Source organism: Erythrolamprus reginae, chromosome 1, assembly GCF_031021105.1.
Source record: "Erythrolamprus reginae isolate rEryReg1 chromosome 1, rEryReg1.hap1, whole genome shotgun sequence".
NCBI lineage: Eukaryota > Metazoa > Chordata > Lepidosauria > Squamata > Dipsadidae > Erythrolamprus > Erythrolamprus reginae.
Genome location: NC_091950.1, coordinates 270,873,122 through 270,891,992, shown reverse-complemented (window position 1 = coordinate 270,891,992; position 18,871 = coordinate 270,873,122). Strand labels below are relative to the sequence as shown.

At 41.6% G+C, this 18,871-nt stretch overlaps 1 protein-coding gene across 1 annotated transcript in view; it reads left to right on the top strand.

Moving 5' to 3' along the window:
- Positions 1–18,637, top strand: part of HMGCLL1 (3-hydroxy-3-methylglutaryl-CoA lyase like 1) — a 68,690-nt gene extending 50,053 nt beyond the window's left edge. Inside the window, exons 8-9 of the mRNA XM_070738917.1 lie at positions 12,639–12,764; positions 18,536–18,637. Of these exons, the coding sequence (XP_070595018.1) occupies positions 12,639–12,764; positions 18,536–18,637 (228 nt within the window). The remainder of the gene's footprint in view (positions 1–12,638; positions 12,765–18,535) is intronic.
- Positions 18,638–18,871: the final 234 nt, after the last annotated feature.

Here is an 18,871-nt window from a genome sequence, read left to right as displayed (position 1 = left end):
GTCTAGAGGTGGGGTTTCCCAGTGAGGGGGGCCTCAGGGGAATCCCAGTATTTTGGCTGGCAACTGAAGTCCGGAGGTGGGGTTTCCAAGCGAGGGGAACCTCAGGGGAATCCCAGCACTTCGGCTGGCAACGGAAGTCTGGAGGCGGGGATTCCCAGTGGCGCAAGGCAAAAGGGGTTGCATGCATTATTTGCTTTTACATTGATTCCTATGGGGAAAATTGCTTCGTCTTATGAACTTTTCTACTTACGAACCTGGTTACGGAATGAATTAAGTTCATAAGATAAGGAACCACTGTGATTTGACTTTGTAAAAATATATTATTAATGTTCCAATTTCTAATAGATATGGAATGCCTTCATGGTGGAAGCACACTACTGTATATGTGTGTGATAATAAGCTCCATCATTTCTAGATGAGAAAAAAACTCAAGGATCAGTGCTCAATTTACAGTAGTCCCCCGCTATACCGCGCTTCACCTACTGCGGCTTCACTTCATCGCGGGTTTCTGAGGAAGCCAATCAGCAGATTTAAACAGCCCCCCGAACTCAATCGGCAGGTTTTTCAAAAAAATAAATAAATCTAAAATTGTAAATACTGCATTTAAATACTGTATCTAAAATAAATACTTTGTGGGAAGGGTTTATAAACACTTAAAACAATGAAAACTTACCAAACAATTACAATATAAATACTTAAATAAGTACTATCAGTCGATAAATTCCCCATCGCGGATTTCACCTATCGCGGCCAGGTCTGGAACGTAAAACCAGCGATAGGTGAGGGCTTACTGTAATGGGAATCCCTAAATGAAATACATGCAAGGGTGTTTCTCTGCCCCCTTTCTCTTCATCTTATTTATTTATTATATTTAGCCAGCAGGGGTGGGTTTCTCCCAGTTTGGACTGATTCGCCTGAACCGGTAGCGAACCTCTGTGATGTCACAATGACATCACAGAGCTGGTTCAGTCAGTGCCGGTCCATGAGCACTGCCATCTTTTTTAAAAAAATGTCCCCTTCTGCACATGGACAGAAGCTGAGTTTCCAGCACTGCGCCTGCGTTGCCATCTTAAAAAATTTTGCACTGCGCATGTGTGTGGCCATATGGCATTGGAGAAAACAAACCAATAGTGAGGTAAATTAGAAACCCCCTGCCCCCCCCACGCTGAAATTGTCCTGTCCTCAGTAGAAAGTGCATGTGGCAGGCTCTTCTCGAGGGCCCCGAGCAGGACAAACCAATCCATCCCCCACCCTGACTTGCCTCTCTCTTTAAATCACACCTCTTCATTGCCACGCATGATTCCAACCCCCCTCCCCCCGTGCTGCCCTGGAATGAGCCCATCCTCTGTAGAGAGCATGCATGGCAGGCTCTTCTCCAGAGCCACCGCTGCTGGGCCCAAGCAGAATAAAGCAGTTGGGATAGGATTGGGGGTGGGGGGTAAGGTAAGGAGGAGAAACTGAGGCATCTCAGATCACTCTGTCCTCCTGGATGACTTTTCCAGCAGAACTGCCTGTGTTGGGATGCCCTGCCTTTCCCTCCCTCTCTCTCTGTCTCTTCCTGGGGGGAGGGGAGAGGAACCCCTGAATTGGTGCTGGAGGGTGAGAATCTGATGCCTGTCCAGAGCTGTCGAGCCCAGGAGCAGCGCACCACCCTCCAGCACCAGTTCAGGGGTTCCTTCCCCCCTGTCCCAATGCAGGCAGCTCTTCTGGAAAAGCCATCTGGGAGGTGATCCAAGATGCCTTTGTTCCTCCTCCTTACCTTATCCCCCCCCCATCCTTTCCCAATTGGTTTGTCCCGCTCAGGTCCTTGAAAGGGGCCTACCATGCACACTTTCTACCAAGCATGGACTCATTTCAGGGTGGCACGGGGGGGGGGGAGAGCAAGTCAAATTGGCCATGCCCACCGAGTCACATGACCATCCAGCTGCACCCACCCAGTCACATGATCACCCAGCTATGCCCATCCAGTCACATGACCACCAAGCCACGTGGGTATGACCATATGCCCACCCAGTCACATGATCATGAAGCCATGCCCACAAAATAAGCCAGTCTCACAGAACCAGTATTTTAAAAAATGTAGAACCCACCTCTGTTAGCAAGGCATGGTTCGACTCTATCAGCAAAAAATTCTAACAGTATAACAGAGCAATGCTGGCTATAGAGAGTCTATTTCCTGTCTACTTCCTATTCCAAGAAGTTCTTTTAAACAGAGCATTTAGCCATGCATAATGAGAATCGGATTGGGTATATTAGTCTTCCTTTAAATTCCTTGGGTATGCCAGGGAATTTAGTTAAAGAGAAGAGTTGGCACCAAATTCTGCTAGTAGGTGCTTAAAGGCAAGCAGCTGTGTCTGTTTGGTGGTAAGTGATCGGCAGAGTTGCCAATGCCATAGAGCAGTGTTTCTTGAGCTTGAGATTTTTAAAAAGTGTGAACTTCAACTCCCCAAATTCACCAGCCCCAAATACTGGGAGTTGACGTCCACATTTCTTAAAACTACTAAGCTTGAGAAACAATGCCATAGAGAATTCTACTCACATTCAAGCTAACCTCCCTCAGAAATTACTCCTCCACATAGTAAGGAGGAGAGGTATTGAGAGGCAAGAACAACTTCTCCTCCTTCTCCTTTCTTTTCTTTAAAAATTTATAAATAGGATGAGACATTTATTAAGTTTGCATCAAGGATAAAAATAGCCAGGGGAACTTGAGATAGAAAGGAGCGGGAGAAATGGCATTATTCTCGCTCACTTTTATTTGTTGAAAGTAGACAGTGTCTGAACAATGCAGTTAGGTGGACATAATACAGAAATGTTATTTGAGGGCGAGCTTATATTCATAAAGAAGGAGAAAAGGATGGGAAAGATAAGCCCTTGAGTAGTCTTCAAGAAATCCTTGAATGCCATTGAAAAAAGAGGTTGAATTAAATTGAGAAGGCTTAGTTCAACGGTAGGCCACTGAAGTAGCCTTATATTCTTTTTTTTCCGGGTATGAAATGTTTCTTTATTTTTCTTTCAACATACAATAAAACAACATGAGCAATAAAAAACACAGAATCAATGCTTAAAATAATAATTAATAATATTTCTTAGATATGTTAAACATTCGGAGAGAGAAAAAAGCGCTAATAATACTTTCAATATGTACTTTTTATCCTCTTCTTTGCTAAGTTAATTAAAATTAACCACACATGAGATACATTTCATCTACAAATAACAATATTATAAAATCCAGTGAGTAGCCTTATATTCTTAATGAATGAAATCTCCCAGACATGTATTACCTGTCTAAGGTTTGGCAAAATTCTGTACTTGTTATAAAGTTTGAGTTTCTCATCCCTTCCATTCCTTTACAACCCTCAAGAGGAAAAGATTCACATCTTCCCTGGGCTTAAGTAACTTACTCTATTGAACCATTGCCGCCATAATAAAGAAATGCTATTTCTTTGCAATCCAATTCAAGTAGACTGTATTCTGTTGCTTTAGCTGTATTCATTGAGCTTCTCTGGTATCATACTAAACAGCAATATCCACTTCTTTTCATGAAAAATTAATTTCCTCTCCCCCCTGCTATTTAATATCTACATGAAACCGCTGGGTGAGATCATCCAAGGGCATGGGGTGAGGTATCATCAGTATGTGGATGATACCCAGTTATACATCTCCACCCCATGTCCAGTCAGCGAAGCAGTGGAAGTGATGTGCCAGTGCCTGGAAGCTGTTGGGGTCTGGATGGGTCTCAACAAGCTCAAACTCAACCCTGACAAGACGGAGTGGCTGTGGGTTTTGCCTCCCAAGACAATTCCATCTGTCCGTCCATTACACTGGTGGGAGGGAATTATTGCTCCCCTTGGAGAGGGTCCGCAACTTGGGCGTCCTCCTCGATCCACAGCTAACATTGGAAAATCATCTTTCAGCTGTGGCGAGGAGGGCGTTTCCCCGGGTTCGCCTGATGCACGAGTTGCTGCCCTATCTGGACAGGGAGTCATTGCTCACAGTCGCTCATGCCCTCATCACCTCGAGGTTCGACTACTGCAATGCTCTCTAGATGGGGCTACCTTTGAAAAGTGTTCGGAAACTTCAGATCGTGCAAAATGGGGCCATGAGAGCTATTGTGGGGTTACCTAGGTTCACCCACGTCTCTCCAACACCCTGTGACTTGCATTGGCTGCCGATAAGTTTCCGGTCACAATTCAAAGTGTTGGTAATGACCTTTAAAGCCCTACCTGGCATCGGACCAGAATACCTCCGGGACCGTCTTCTGCTGCACGAATCCCAGCGGCTGATTAGGTTCCACAGAGTTGGCCTTCTCCAGGTCCCGTCAACTAAACAATGTCATCTGGCGGGCCCCAGGGGAAGAGCCTTCTCTGTGGCGGCCCTGGCCCTCTGAAATCAACAACCCCCAGAGATCAGAACTGCCCCCACCCTCCTTGTCTTTCGCAAACTACTTAAGACCCACCTATATCGCCAGGCATGGGGAAATTGAGATATCTTCCCCAGGCCTTTTATAGTTTTATGTATGGAATGCGTGTGTTACATGGTTTTTTAAATGAGGGATTTTTAGATGTTTTTAAATATTAGATTTGTTTACATTGTCACACTGTTTTATTATTGTTGTGAGCCGCCCCGAGTCTGAGGAGAGGGGCGGCATACAAATCTAATAAATAATAATAATAATAATAATAATAATAATAATAATAACAACAACAACAACAACAACAATAATAATAATTATCATCATCATCATCATTTAAGAGATAAGTTTTAACATCTTTACTATTTCATTTTTTTCCATTTAAATTCAAACCAAACTGTACAAATCTAAAACCACTCATTTCTTATCATGCCAATACACACACACACACACACACACACAATCCAACTTAAAAAAACATTCTTTGGGGAGTCCAGCAAATATGTAACAACATTTTTATGAACTAGCTGTAATTTTAAATGGTAAAAAAAGTATATTTTATGTTTCCCATTGAAATAATTGGGGTTTTGAAATCCGCTCAAAAGCAGGAAAACAGATGCTATAGTTTGAAAGGGAAAAACACGGGTTTTAACTTGTGGTTTCAGACACAATATTTGTGTACTGGTGGAATAATAGTAAACTGTATCACAAAATGTTGCAGACGAGCAAAAGAAAAACAATCATTTTAAAAAAGGGAATATAACAAAACCCCATCTCACTCTCATGTGTCAATAATTTAGTGCAGCCCCCACCCAGCCTATAGTTCTCCAGATGTTTTGGGACTCTCCCCTTCCAGAACTCCCAGCAATATGGCTCATAGCCATTTTGGCTGGGGATACTGCGACTGGTAATCCCAGCACATCTGGAAGCTGTCAGGTGAAGGAAGGCCAGTTTAGTGCAGGGCAGAAGAATATGAAGTGGCTGCAAACTACCACCATCCCACCTCAGGCGTGCTAGCAAAAATGATCTAAAAGTTAATCCAAAGACCGAATTCTGGTTTAGATGCATTTGGCAGACTGACTTGCTGAGGGGGGGGGGGGGGGAGTCACTGAAAGGGAAGCAATTGGTGGAGCTCTAGAAAATACTGTTGAAATTGTCCATCTGAAGTCTTTGATAATTAGAGACTAGCCAGTAGAGATTGACAGAGGAAATTGCCGACAAACGTTTACACAACAAAACATGTGCCCGGGACCATATCCGATGCTGATATTACTGAAACCAGAGTCCGGAAATGTACATTGGAAACAAAACTTGGAACCTTTCTGGGGCCAACACAAACAGCAATTACAGCTCAATGTGAGAGGCATCCTAAGAAATACTACTGCCTATCAGTAGTTCAACCAAGTCAGCATTTGGGGTAATTGCAGGCGAAAGGGCTGAAAAACATTACACATCTCAGCAAGGAATGGCCCTTGGTACCTTTAAAGGGATCTTTGATAAAACAATGCCGGGGTCAGGAGAAGGCTACTTTGCCAATTTTGCTGTCGCCATGGGATCGTTGGACATCTGGTTGAACTACGGAAGCTGGGAAACGGCTTTAATATTCTCCTGACAGTAAAACAAGACATGTGGAAAACATTGTAACCTGTTAATCTGTGGTGCTCCTGGAAAAAAAAAAAGGAAAAAGAGAGAGGGGAGTGGGGGACATTTGGCTTTATATTTTATAATGATAAATAGCAGGTCTCTTGAGTCCAGCTGTAAATAGATTAATGGCACCAGAAAGAAAAACGGTCCTAAATAATAGGATTGGTCACTTGTGATGGGCTAAATGGCAGACGTAATAGGGAACTTCTATTCTCACAGCTCTACTGATCTGTTTTACAAAGCTCAGTTAATACTGTTTGCAGAACAGCAGAACTCCTTCACTGTGATGGAGTGATGGAGACTGCAGCTCTTTTATTTGTTTACTGAACTGAGTGGGAACTACTTTTGGGCAGATGTGCAAAACATCATTGTGTTGTAACCAGAGGTGGGTTTCTGCCGGTTTGGACCACATCACCTGAACCATTAGCTCCATGGAATTAATTAATTAATTCATTCATTCATTCATTCATTCATTCATTCATTCATTCATTCATTAGATTTGTATGCCGCCCCTCTCCGTAGACTCGTAGACTCCCTAGACTCCGGGTGCCCCAAAAGTTTGGGAGCCACTGATCTAGATGATTCATATGTAGCTTGATGAAGTTTTTGCTTAATTTTTTGTCCCCCCGCCATTCTCCATCCCCTTTGCCTGAAATAATCTAAAGGGTTGATAACTCTCTGGGACAGAATGAGATAAGATGCAAAGGTTGGGTGAGCTTGAAAAAAAGTTGCCTGATTTAAATAAGGTTTTCTTCAAGTAGAACTCCATGATAACCGTTCAGAAGTCACAATAATGCCTATGTTTCTTCTCTCGCTTAGTTCTCAGCCCAGTTTACAGTCTGGGGATTTCCTGATAATTCACCATCCAAAGATCAATCAGATTTGGCCCTGGTTAATTTTTTTTTTCTAGAACAGTTAATTGTTTTATTAGTAGAAAATTGCTAAACCAATAACAGAATGCTGGGCCTTTAAAACTTGTTTGCATGATCTAGCTAAAGATTAATAAAGCAATGCCAGGATTATGAGAAAGCTATTTTGCCAATTTTGCTCTCGCCATGGGATCAGTAAGGTAGATTCCATCTGGTATAATGATGTATTTTTTTAAAAAAAATATTTATTAAATTTGTAATAAATTATCTTTGTATTGCTTCAGGGTAGGTTTCTGCAGATAAAAATATGTGATATACTGTAATTTGATATTTTTTTAAAAAAAAAATTGCAATAAGCCACCTTTTATTGTGAGTTAACTTTTAGTTTTTAAAAACAAGTAAAATCAAAATCTTAAATATGATCTTCCTGTTTTATCAAGCAAAAAAGAGAGAGACCAGTTTAAGGCAACAGTGCCACCAAGTGTTTAACAAGAGAATACTTTTCATTTAAAAAAATAATTACTATACTCTTAACTGCATAATGCTTTATGCATTTAATTAGCACTAAATAGCAAAGAGGTGCAAATAAAGTCCCCTAAAGCAATTTGTTGGGTGGCGTTAGATTCAGAATTTTACTCACATTTTTCTGTCTGTGTTTAAGCTGTATCAGATCTAGTTTTTCTTCATGAGCGTTCAGTAGGGTTACTTTGCAAAGTTGATTTAAAGTTCCTTGAGCCATCAACACAGCTATGTTCTCTGGCAGGTTGTTGGCATATTTATGTACAGTGGTACCTTGTCATATGAACCCCTCATCATACGAACTTTTTGAGATACGAACCTGTGGTTCGGAATTTTTTTGCCTCTTCTTACAAACTTTTTTCGCCTTACGAACCCGCCGCCGCCACTGGGATGCCCCGCCTTCCATTGCAAGAGAAGCACCCGTTTTTGCAATCCTGGGATTCCCCTGAGGCTCCCCTCCATGGGAAACCCCACCTCCTGGCTTTTGCGTTTTTGCAATGCTGTAGGGAAATCCCAGGAGGGGAATCCCAGGCTCGCAAAAACGGGCGCTCCGCTGGCAATGGAAGTCCAGAGGTGGGGTTTCCTAGCGAGGGAAGCCTCAGCAAAATCGCACCATCACAAAAACATGGAAGTCCTCGAAACCCCACCTCCGGACTTCTGTGTTTTTGCGATGTTCTGTATACAGCTAAGAGAGGGCTGTAAAAGCACTATGAAGCGGTATATAAGTCTAAATGCTATTCCTATTGCTATTTGGACCCAATGTGGTGGATATTTTGTTGAGGAGCATCACAATCACATTGAGGGGTAGAGGACTCCACTTAAACAGTCCTGGTATGGATCCTGTTCAGAGTTGCTGACGAGGAAGGTTAAAACCTGGCACCTTTTGTGTAGGGTCATCTACATAACTGCCTGTATCTGAATGTTCAGCAGCCCATTTGCAGTCCTCTTAGAGGGGCAGCATATAAATCCAATTAAATGAATGAATGAATGTATGAATGAATGAATGAATGAATGAAGCTTTCCACTGTGTCTTGACATCAAAGATGTTAGATAGCTGTTGAGCAAATGCCAGAAAGGGCTTCCTGGATTTAAAGCCTTTAAATTCAGGTCAGCATATTAACATGTATGCACAGAAATTCTATCCACTGGAATCATCACTAATACAAAAATAAATGTGACTGTGCCTAGAGACAACAGAGAAAAATCTTCAAAAATAGTTGTACTGAACATTTTGGAGAATGTGACTACTTCAGCGCTTTAATAATAATAATAATAATTAATAATAATTTATTAGATTTGTATGCCGCCCCACTCCGAAGACTCGGGGTGGTTCACAACAATAATAAAAACAATATTATAGTAGAACAAATCTAATATTAAAAAAGCATATAAAACCCTATCATTTTTTAAAAAAAAAAACACACCAAACAACACATTCATACCAAACATAAAACAAAATATAAAAAAGCCTGGGGGAAAGGTGCCTCATCTCCCCCATGCCTGGCGGTATAAGAGAGTCTTGAGTAGTTTACAAAAGACAGGGAGGGTGGGGGCAGTTCTAATCTCCGAGGGAGTTGATTCCAGAGGGCCAGGGCCGCCACAGAGAAGGCTCTTCCCCTGGGGCCCGCCAAACGACATTGTTTAGTCGACGGGACCCGGAGAAGGCCAACTCTGTGGGACCTTATCGGTCGCTGGGATTCGTGCGGTAGCAGGCGGTTCCGGAGATGCTCAACAGTGCAATTTGATAAACCTCCTGCCAAATCTTTAACACTAAACTTTTTAATATTAAAACTCTTGGTAAGTATACAATTGGTTTTTCATTGTATAAATAAAAACACAATTAATGGCAAGCATTTATTCTATTAGCTCTTGCTTTTATTCCAGTGGGCTCAAAGTTGTTTATCTGAAGCCCCTGGTTAACCAAAATCTTCTGCACTGGGCTAGCAGCATCAGTATACACTAGTTACTCCTATCAATAAGCGTTGCCTGTCTGTATTTTCAGAAAGAATGGGTAATTTAAATTTTAAACCTTGTTGGCATCCTTCTATTTACGTGTGGAATTTGTATTTAGCAGTACAGGCTGTGTGTGAGTAGAATCTTTAGAGACCTGTTTGAGTACTTAGAGAGATATGCCTATGGTTCAAAAGTATAAGTATAGTTTATTAAGGAAATTGTGCACTGGTATACAGTACATGTCCTTGTGATGGTAAAATCGAGAGGGAAGTATAAAATACTGGATTCTTCCTGGTGAAAGGGAGGAAGAACCCAATCTACGAAGATACTAAAACCCAGACAATAAATGGTCAATAGTGAAATGGTCCATGACAAGGATCAATAAAATGTGCAAATAATTTAAGTTTCTGAAGCTGCAGATCCAACATTTGTGTAGCTGATAATACACATCATTGAATGCAAAACAGCTAAAAGTTTTACAAAACACAATATTATTCAGCAATCAAGTTTCATGGTTAGCTTGGTATCAATAGATCAGTGCAGCTTATTCTGTGTAATAATTCATGTTTTAGGGTTATATATTTCAAACAGTGGCTCCTTAGATCTCATGAGAAAACACTTTTGAAATGTGGATTCTTCCGTTTTTATTTTGTGACAAATGGAAGTCACTTTTAATTGAGTACTTAACTGGTTCTGTAATATTTAATTTAATTTTGTGCATTTTAATAGCTTTTCCTCTGACTGCTCTTAAATCGTTACTGTTTGTTTATTCAGTTTTATGTGTTCTTTCTTACAGCATTTTTCATGTGCTTCTGTTGACCATATTGTCTGATTTTATGATTAGAATGTATATTAATCTACCTACATTTAATAAGAACACGGGGTATTGTTTTAGTGCTTCATCTATGAACTTTTAAAGCTATTTTCCATGCCCAATTTAGCTTCATAAAAATGCTTCTCACTGCCTATAAGTTTCACATGTGACTGTGTTTTAGAAATGGCAAAATTGGACTGTGCAGCGATTAAAACACAGGGAACAAACCACAGTTATGCGTGCCAAGGAATTAATTTCCTTTAATTGTAGTAGAGGAGACATGCTAGAGGTTGCAACTGATTGGTGGTGACCTGTTCCACAAATACTTGAAAAATGGATGGTAGATCAAACTTACCATATCTATCTTTTGTCTGAGTCTTGAATTCAGACTACAGTAGTCCTCAATTTACGAGCCCAATTGAGCCCAACAGTTCTGTTGCTAAGCGAAACAGTTAGGTGAATTTTGTCCCATTTTATGACCCTACTTGCCACCGTTGTTAAGTGAATCGCTGCAGTTGTTAAGTGAGTTACAAAGATGCTAAGTGAATCCTGCTTCCACATTGTCTTTGCTTGTCAGAAGGTGGCAAAAAGCAATCATCTGACCCCAGGACACTGCAAACATCATAAATATGAGCCGGTTGCTAATTATCTGAAATTTGATTGTGTGATCATGCTGTAATGGTGGTAAGACTGAAAAATGGTCATTAGTCACTTTTTTCATTGCCGTTGTAACTATGACAATTCAGAGTGTTGGTTATGACCTATATAGCCCTACATGGCATCAGACCAGAATACCTTCGAGACCACCTTCTGCCGTACGAATCCCAGCGACCGATTAGGTCCCACAGAGTTGGCCTTCTCCAGGTTCCGTTGACGAAACAATGTCGTTTGGCGGGACCCAGGGGAAGAGCCTTCTCTGTGGCAGCCCCGGCCCTCTGGAATCAGCTCCCCCCAGAGATTAGAACTGCCCCCACCCTCCTTGCCTTCTGCAAACTCTTAAAAACCCACCTATGTCAGCAGGCATGGGGAAATTGATTCCCTTGGCTATCCCATTTTATGCATGGTTTGTTGACTTGTGTGATTGTTTTTAATAAGGGTTTCTTAATGTGTTCTGTTTTAACATTGGTTTTGTAGACTGTATTGTTTGTTGGAAGCCGCTCCGAGTCCTCGGAGAGGGGCAGCATACAAATCTAATAGATAGATAGATAGATAGATAGATAGATAGATAGATAGATAGATAGATAGATAGATAGATAGATAGATAGATAGATAGAACAGTGACTAAAGGAACTCTTGTAAGTGAAGGGCTACCTGCATAATTACGAATCCTTGGATTTTGGAATTATGAACAATGTCACATTCTCTACTTGTGTGACTTTAAATTCCCGTTTTGCAATAGAAGGTCTCAAACTATTGTCTGATCAGTCCATGCTGATTAGGGAAATCAATTTGTAAAGAAATAGAATGTTTTATTTGGAAAGAGGTATTGAATGCCCAGGGTGGCAGCTCTTGTGTTTGTCTAAAATAAGCCATGCACGGTCAAGGTTAAAGTACAGTAGCGTAAGGGTAAAATGTCATCTGGGTGATAGAAGGAAGTCATGCTCAGATGTAGATTGCAGAAAAACAATTTTTGCATGCAGAGGGCCCTCTTGAGCATTTTCAGTTGAGGACTATCTCCCCGATAAAATATCTATCGGTAGGTGTTATATGGGTGTACCTCCTACATTCCATGAGGTGCACTGGCTTCCTATTACTCTCCAGTCACAATTCAAGGTGTTGGTTATTACCTATAAAGCCCTACATGGCTTGGGGCCAGACTATTTACGGGACCATCTCCTACCGCACACCTCCCAGAGACCAGTAAGAGCACACAGAGTTGGCCTCTTCCAGGTCCCATTGACTAAGCAATGCAGGTTGGTGTGACCATGGGGCAGGGCCTTCTCTGTTGCCGCCCCGGCTCTATGGAATCAACTCCCCCCCTCTCTGATGTCTGTACTGCTCCCCTGGGGGCCATGAATTGACATCTTTCATTGCCAAATTGTGTGAATGGGTATGCATGTATGTTGATTAGATCATTGTTTCCCAACCTTGGCAACTTGAATATATCTGGACTTCAACTCCCAGAATTCCCCAGCCAGCATTTGCTGGCTGGGGAATTCTGGGAGTTGAAGTCCAGATATCTTAAAATTGCCAAGGTTGGGAAACACTGGATTAGATTGTTAAACTGTGGGTTTTAAGTGGGTTTTTTTATAGTTCTATAGTTATAATTTTAGACTTTTATATTTGACTTCTTTTATTGTATTATATTTGTATTTTTATGTCATTGTAAGCTGCCCTGAGCCCTTCGGGATGGGGTGGCAGAGAAGTCGAATTAAATAAATACATAAATAAAATAAAATAAATATTCTTACCATTTATTGTTTTTTAGATGGGAGTTCATGTTGTGGATTCCTCTGTTTCGGGCTTAGGCGGTTGCCCGTACGCGAAAGGTGCCACTGGAAATGTCGCCACAGAAGATGTACTATACATGCTTAACGGCATGGGGATCAATACAGTAAGCCAATTCTCATATATTTAGCAGATTCTGCATAATTGCTAAAATGGGGAGGGTCATTGAAATACAGTAATGCCTCATCTTACAAACACCTCGTCATAAAAACTTTTCGAGATACAAACCCAGGGTTTAAGATTTTTTTGCCTCTTCTTACAAACTATTTTCACCTTACAAACCCACCGCCGCCACTGGGATGCCCCGCCTCCGGACTTCCGTTGCCAGTGAAGCATCCGTTTTTGTGCTGCTGGGATTCCCCTGAGGCTCCCCTCCATGGGAAACCCTACCTCCGGACTTCTGTGTTTTTGTGATGCTGCAGAGGAATCCCAGCAGGAGAATCCCAGCACCACAAAAATGGGCGCTTCGCTGGCAACGGAAGTCTGGGGGTGGGGTTTCCGAGCGAGGGGAGCCTCAGTGAAATCGCAGCATCGCAAAAACACAGAGGTCCAGAGGTGGGGTTTTGAGGACTTTGGTGTTTTTGCGATGCTGTGATTTCACCGATGCTCCCTTCACTAGGAAACCCCACCTCCAAACTTCCATTGCCAGTGAAGTGCGAGGTGGGGTTTCCCATGGAGGGGAGCCTCAGGGGAATCCCAGCAGTGCAAAAACAGGAGCTTCGGTTGGCAAAAGGGATGAATTTTGGGCTTGCACGCATTAATCACTTGATTCCTATGGGAAACATTGTTTCATCTTACAAACTTTTCACCTTAAGAACCTCGTCCTGGAACCAATTAAGTTTGTAAGACAAGGTATCACTGTATATGTCATGCCTATTATATTGATTTCAAACAATATAGTGTGTTACACTCTTTTACACCTTGTTCTGAAAGGCTATACAGATTTGATAAATGACTTTTCCACAGAACTGATATATCTGTGTTACAAAAGGATTGCATAATTTTCTCCTAATCTTACTTGTACATATGTGGTTTTGTGTAAGTGTCTAACTAATTTTCCCAGGATAGGAAAGCATCTCAGGCAATTATAAAACTCATTTTAAAACAGTTTTAACCTTCACTATTACTTGAATTCTAAGACTTCAGAGTTTATTTTCTTATCAAATTATTGATAGCAGATACCATTTACTAGAATTAAACATTGGCCTATGTTTACATTATTTCCATTGCCATGTCCTTTCTTGGGTTGCTGCTAAAGAACACAGTGGATCTTTCCCCTATTTTAAAAGCAGTTGTACTTTCAGATGAACTGAGAACTTTGAAGTCACAGTTAATTCCTCGTTTAGAACAAGGTTTCACAATGATTAGATCAAACTGTCAAGTTTATTTTGGGAAAGCTCAGGCCCAGCATCTACACATGGCTGTGTATAATTTTTGCAAAGGTCAGCTCAATGAACATCTGGCAAGTGAAGATTAGATTTAAGGTGCTGAAACATTTCTTTTTGAGGATAATATGTATGAGTCAAAAGATATTAGAATCTCCAAACAGTACTATTTTTTTGCAGAAGTCTCTGTTCATCAGATCGCTTGCTACCCTGTTTCCCCGATAGTAAGACACCCCCGATTGTAAGACGTATCGGGGGTTTCAGGGAGGTCGGCTAGTATAAGCCGTACCCCGAAAGTAAGACATATGTCTTACTTTCGGGGAAACACGGGGGTATTGCCGCCTCCCTCTCATCTAGCTGCGCGCCGCCTCCTGCCCACGTCCGCACCGTCCCCCTCTCCATACGTCGCCGCGTCTGCCACCTCCCTCTGATCTTAATGAGCGCCGCCTCCTGCCCACTTCTGCGCCGCCCCCCCTCCATACGTCACCGCGTCTGCCGCCTCCGTCTGATCCAAATGAGCGCCGCCTCCTGCCCACTTCCGCGCCGCCCCCCTCTCCATACGTCACCGCGCCGTCCCCTGCACTTGTCACTGCCGCCTTCTGCTTAAAATACGGTAATGCACACAGTATTAATCATACATCAGTAAAACATACACACTGGCATACTGGGGTATCATCTGCTGTTTTGTGGTGAATACAATACTGTTCAGGTTGTTAATAAATGTTAATTTTATGGTTAAAACAAAAAATTCGACAATTTTTTTCCAACATAAGACATACCCCGAAAGTAAGACATAGTGGGGCTTTTGGGGATAAAAAGAAAGTAAGACACTGTCTTACTTTCGGGGAAACACGGTAGTTTAGTTTGTGCCTAGATATACTGTATATTTCGTAAGGAGTTGGGTGGCTTAGAAATCCAACAATAAAATAAAATAATAAAATAAATATTCAATAAATTTATTTCCAAGTAAAAGTGTGCATGGGACCTTTTTGAATCTGATTGTATTGGCAGTTCTGTGTTAGCAAAAACTTCAAAAGAAAAGGATTTGGGGGTAGTGATTTCTGACAGTCTCAAAATGAGTGAACAGTGCAGTCAGGCGGGAGGGAGGGAAAGCAAGTAGGATGCTTGGCTGCATAGCTAGAGGTATAACAAGCAGGAAGAGGGAGATTATGATCCCGCTATATAGAGCGCTGGTGAGACCACATTTGGAATTCTGTGTTCAGTTTTGGAGACCTCACCTACAAAAAGATATTGACAAAATGGAACGGGTCCAAAGATGGGCTACAAGAATAGTAGAAGGTCTTAAGCATAAAACGTATCAGGAAAGACTTCATGAACTCAATCTGTATAGTCTGGAGGACAGAAGGAAAAGGGGGAACATGATCGAAACATTTAAATATGTTAAAGGGTTAAATAAGGTCCAGGAGGGAAGTGTTTTTAATAGGAAAGTGAACACAAGAACAAGGGGACACAATCTGAAGTTAGTTGGGGGAAAGATCAAAAGCAACATGAGAAAATATTATTTTACTGAAAGAGTAGTAGATCCTTGGAACAAACTTCCAGCAGACGTGGTAGATAAATCCACAGTAACTGAATTTAAACATGCCTGGGATAAACATATATCCATCCTAAAATAAAATACAGAAAATAGTATAAGAGCAGACTAGATGGACCATGAGGTCTTTTGTGCCGTCAGACTTCTACCGTGTTTCCCCGATAGTAAGGCAGTGTCTTACTATCTTTTTACCCCCAAAAGCCCCACTGTGTCTTACTTTGGGGGTATGTCTTATATTGTCCTGGGCACCAAAAACCAATTAAATTTGCAATAAAAATTCTTCCTCTCCCTTTCTTCCTTTCCTTTTCTTCCTTTCTCGGGCTGAGCACCGAGGGAGTGGAGGTGGGGGGGAACCCGCTCCAAATTTTCCCCAAAGCACTGGATCCCTTTCCCGGACCGGGATCCTGCTCACTTAGTCGGTCCTTCCGGGGCTGCTGAGGACCACCCGCACGCTTCCTCCCCCCGCCATTCCCGCTCCTGCCTCTCTCTGCAAGAAATTTGGATGGATTCTCACGATGCCTGCGAAACACGGGAATCAGCCACCTGGGCTAGAGCTGCGGTCGACGCGCGTGCAGCTGCCGGAGCCTCCCGAGTCTCGCAAACCTTGACGCTGGAGAAGTGAGTCGTGTGGAGGCAACGCCGCTGTTCCCGCGACTGCCGGGTCGATCCTCTCTTCCCGCCTCAATCTTTTCCCCTTCTCTCGGAGGGAATCTTCCTTGGTGCATAGCCCCCCTCCAGACAGCCCCCTCTTTCCTGCACGGGATGATGGGCTATGTGGTCCAGCACACCAGGAAGGCACCAGTTGGAATACCGCCTCCACCGCCCCCCCCCCCCGCCTCTTCTGGATCTCCTCACCTTTGAACCGGCTTATCTTAAGAAGCAAGCGAAAGTGAAGGCAAAGTGGATGCGGAGCGCCCGGGAGGCATTTATCCGCCCGGGAGGCATTTATCCGTCCTTCGCTTTGACGGCGCTGGTCCGCCCGCTCGGCTCGCTTCGGACCAGCGCCGTCAAAGCGAAGGACGGATAAATGCCTCCCGGGCGGATAAATGCCTCCCGGGCGCTCCGCATCCACTTGCGCTTCTCCTTCTTCCCTCTCGCTTCGCCGAGTCAGGCGCAGAAGGCTTAGCGGGGACCAGCGCCGTCCTTCGCTTTGCCAAGCCGGGGAAGAGGCGGTGGCGCCGCGGCAAGGCGAAGGACGGCGCTGGTCCGAAGCAAGCCGAGCGGAGGGGAGCGCCGTCCTTCGCCTTGCCGCCACTGCCTCTTCCCCGGCTTGGCAAAGCGAAGAATGGCGCTGGTCCGAAACGCCACAACCCCTTCAGCGGAAGATGGAGAATTCTTCTATGTTTCTAATCCAGGCTCGCCAACCCGGAAATGCGAGGCGAAGGACGGCGCTGGTCATCGGGCTCCCCCCCCCCCGGCAATACCCCCGTGTTTCCCCGAAAGTAAGACATATGTCTTACTTTCGGGGTATGGCTTATATTAGCCAACCCCCCTGAAACCCCCCATATGTCTTACAATCGGGGGGGTCTTACTATCGGGGAAACACGGTATGTTTCTATGATGCTACTTTTAAATTCCCTGACCAGCTCATTTCTCTTGCAGCAGGATTCTTTCCATTTCCTCCATCTTAAGCTAAAATGGAAACTGCCTTTTGCTAAAAGACTTTAGACAAAACTAGACATTTGGTCTGATGGTGAAAGCACCAGGCTAGAAACCAGGACACTGTGAGTTCTAGTCCTGCCTTAGCCATGAAATGGATGACTTTGGGGCCTCCCTCTCCCTCCCTCCCTCCCTCTCTCTCTCCCTCTCCCCCCAACTCACCTCACAAGGTTATTGTTGCGGGGAACTTAGAGGGAAATAGGGGGGGAAGGAAATGATTATACTTCCTTTTATAATTGAGTCAGTTATAAAAAATAATAAAGGGATTAAAATAAAATAAAATAATAAAATAATAAAGTAAAGTAAAATAAAATAAAATAAAATAAAAAATAAAATAAAATAAAATAAAATAAAATAAATAAAATAATAAAATAAAAAATAAAATACAATAAAATACAATAAAAAATAAAATAAAATAAAATACAATACAATACAATAAAAAATAAAATAATAAAATAATAAAATAAATAAAATAAATAAAATAAATAAAATAAATAAAATAAATAAAATAAATAAAATAAATAAAATAAATAAAATAAATAAAATAAATAAAATAAATAAAATAAATAAAATAAATAAAATAAATAAAATAAATAAAATAAATAAAATAAATAAAATAAATAAAATAAATAAAATAAATAAAATAAATAAAATAAATAAATAAAATAAATAAAATAAATAAAATAAATAAAATAAATAAAATAAATAAAATAAATAAAATAAATAAAATAAATAAAATAAATAAAATAAATAAAATAAAATAATAAAATAAAATAAAAAATAAAAAATGTGTGGTTGTTTGATTCCACGCAGCAGAGCCTCCTGCTGTTGCCACTACCGGTTCACAGAATTGAGCCAAAGCAGGAGCAACCCACTGTTGGAGCAGACTCAGAGAAAGTTTTCAGGATATGGATGGAGAATTTAGGATCATCAGAAAATTATCCTCATATTTTCCTCTCCTGCTAAACATCTTGAGTGGTTATACACTGCTCAAAAAAATAAAGGGAATACTTAAACAACAGAGTATAACTCCAAGTAAATCAAACTTATGTGAAATCAAACTGTCCACTTAGGAAGCAACACTGATTGACAATCAATTTCACATGCTGTTGTGCAAATGGAATAGTTGTGCAAATGAAATATTCAATGAGAATATTTCATTCATTCAGATCTAGGATGTGTTATTTGAGTGTTCTCTTTATTTTTTTCAGCAGCACATATGAATAAACATATTAAAATATGTATTTCTCTTCTGTCTTCTCTCTTCCCCAATTTTAGGGTGTGGATCTTTATAAAGTTATGAAAACTGGCAACTTCATCTGCAGAGCTTTGAACAAGAAAACCAATTCTAAAGTTGCTGAAGCTTTGTTCAGTGATTGAGCTGGAAAAGAAATGGTGGCATTCTTAAAAAGCTAAATATTTATCCATCAGTGGGCTTTTTCTGTTTATAGTTGCAGAAAACAAGCACTTTGCAGATATTAAAAACAAAATCATCTGAAGGGAACAGTAGCACTACAATTGATATGAGGCCAATGGCAAGAACGAATTAAAAGTCCAAAGTTGAAAGCCTTCACTTGAATTGCTAAATGCACTTTTTTCTTGGGGTCTTTGGAT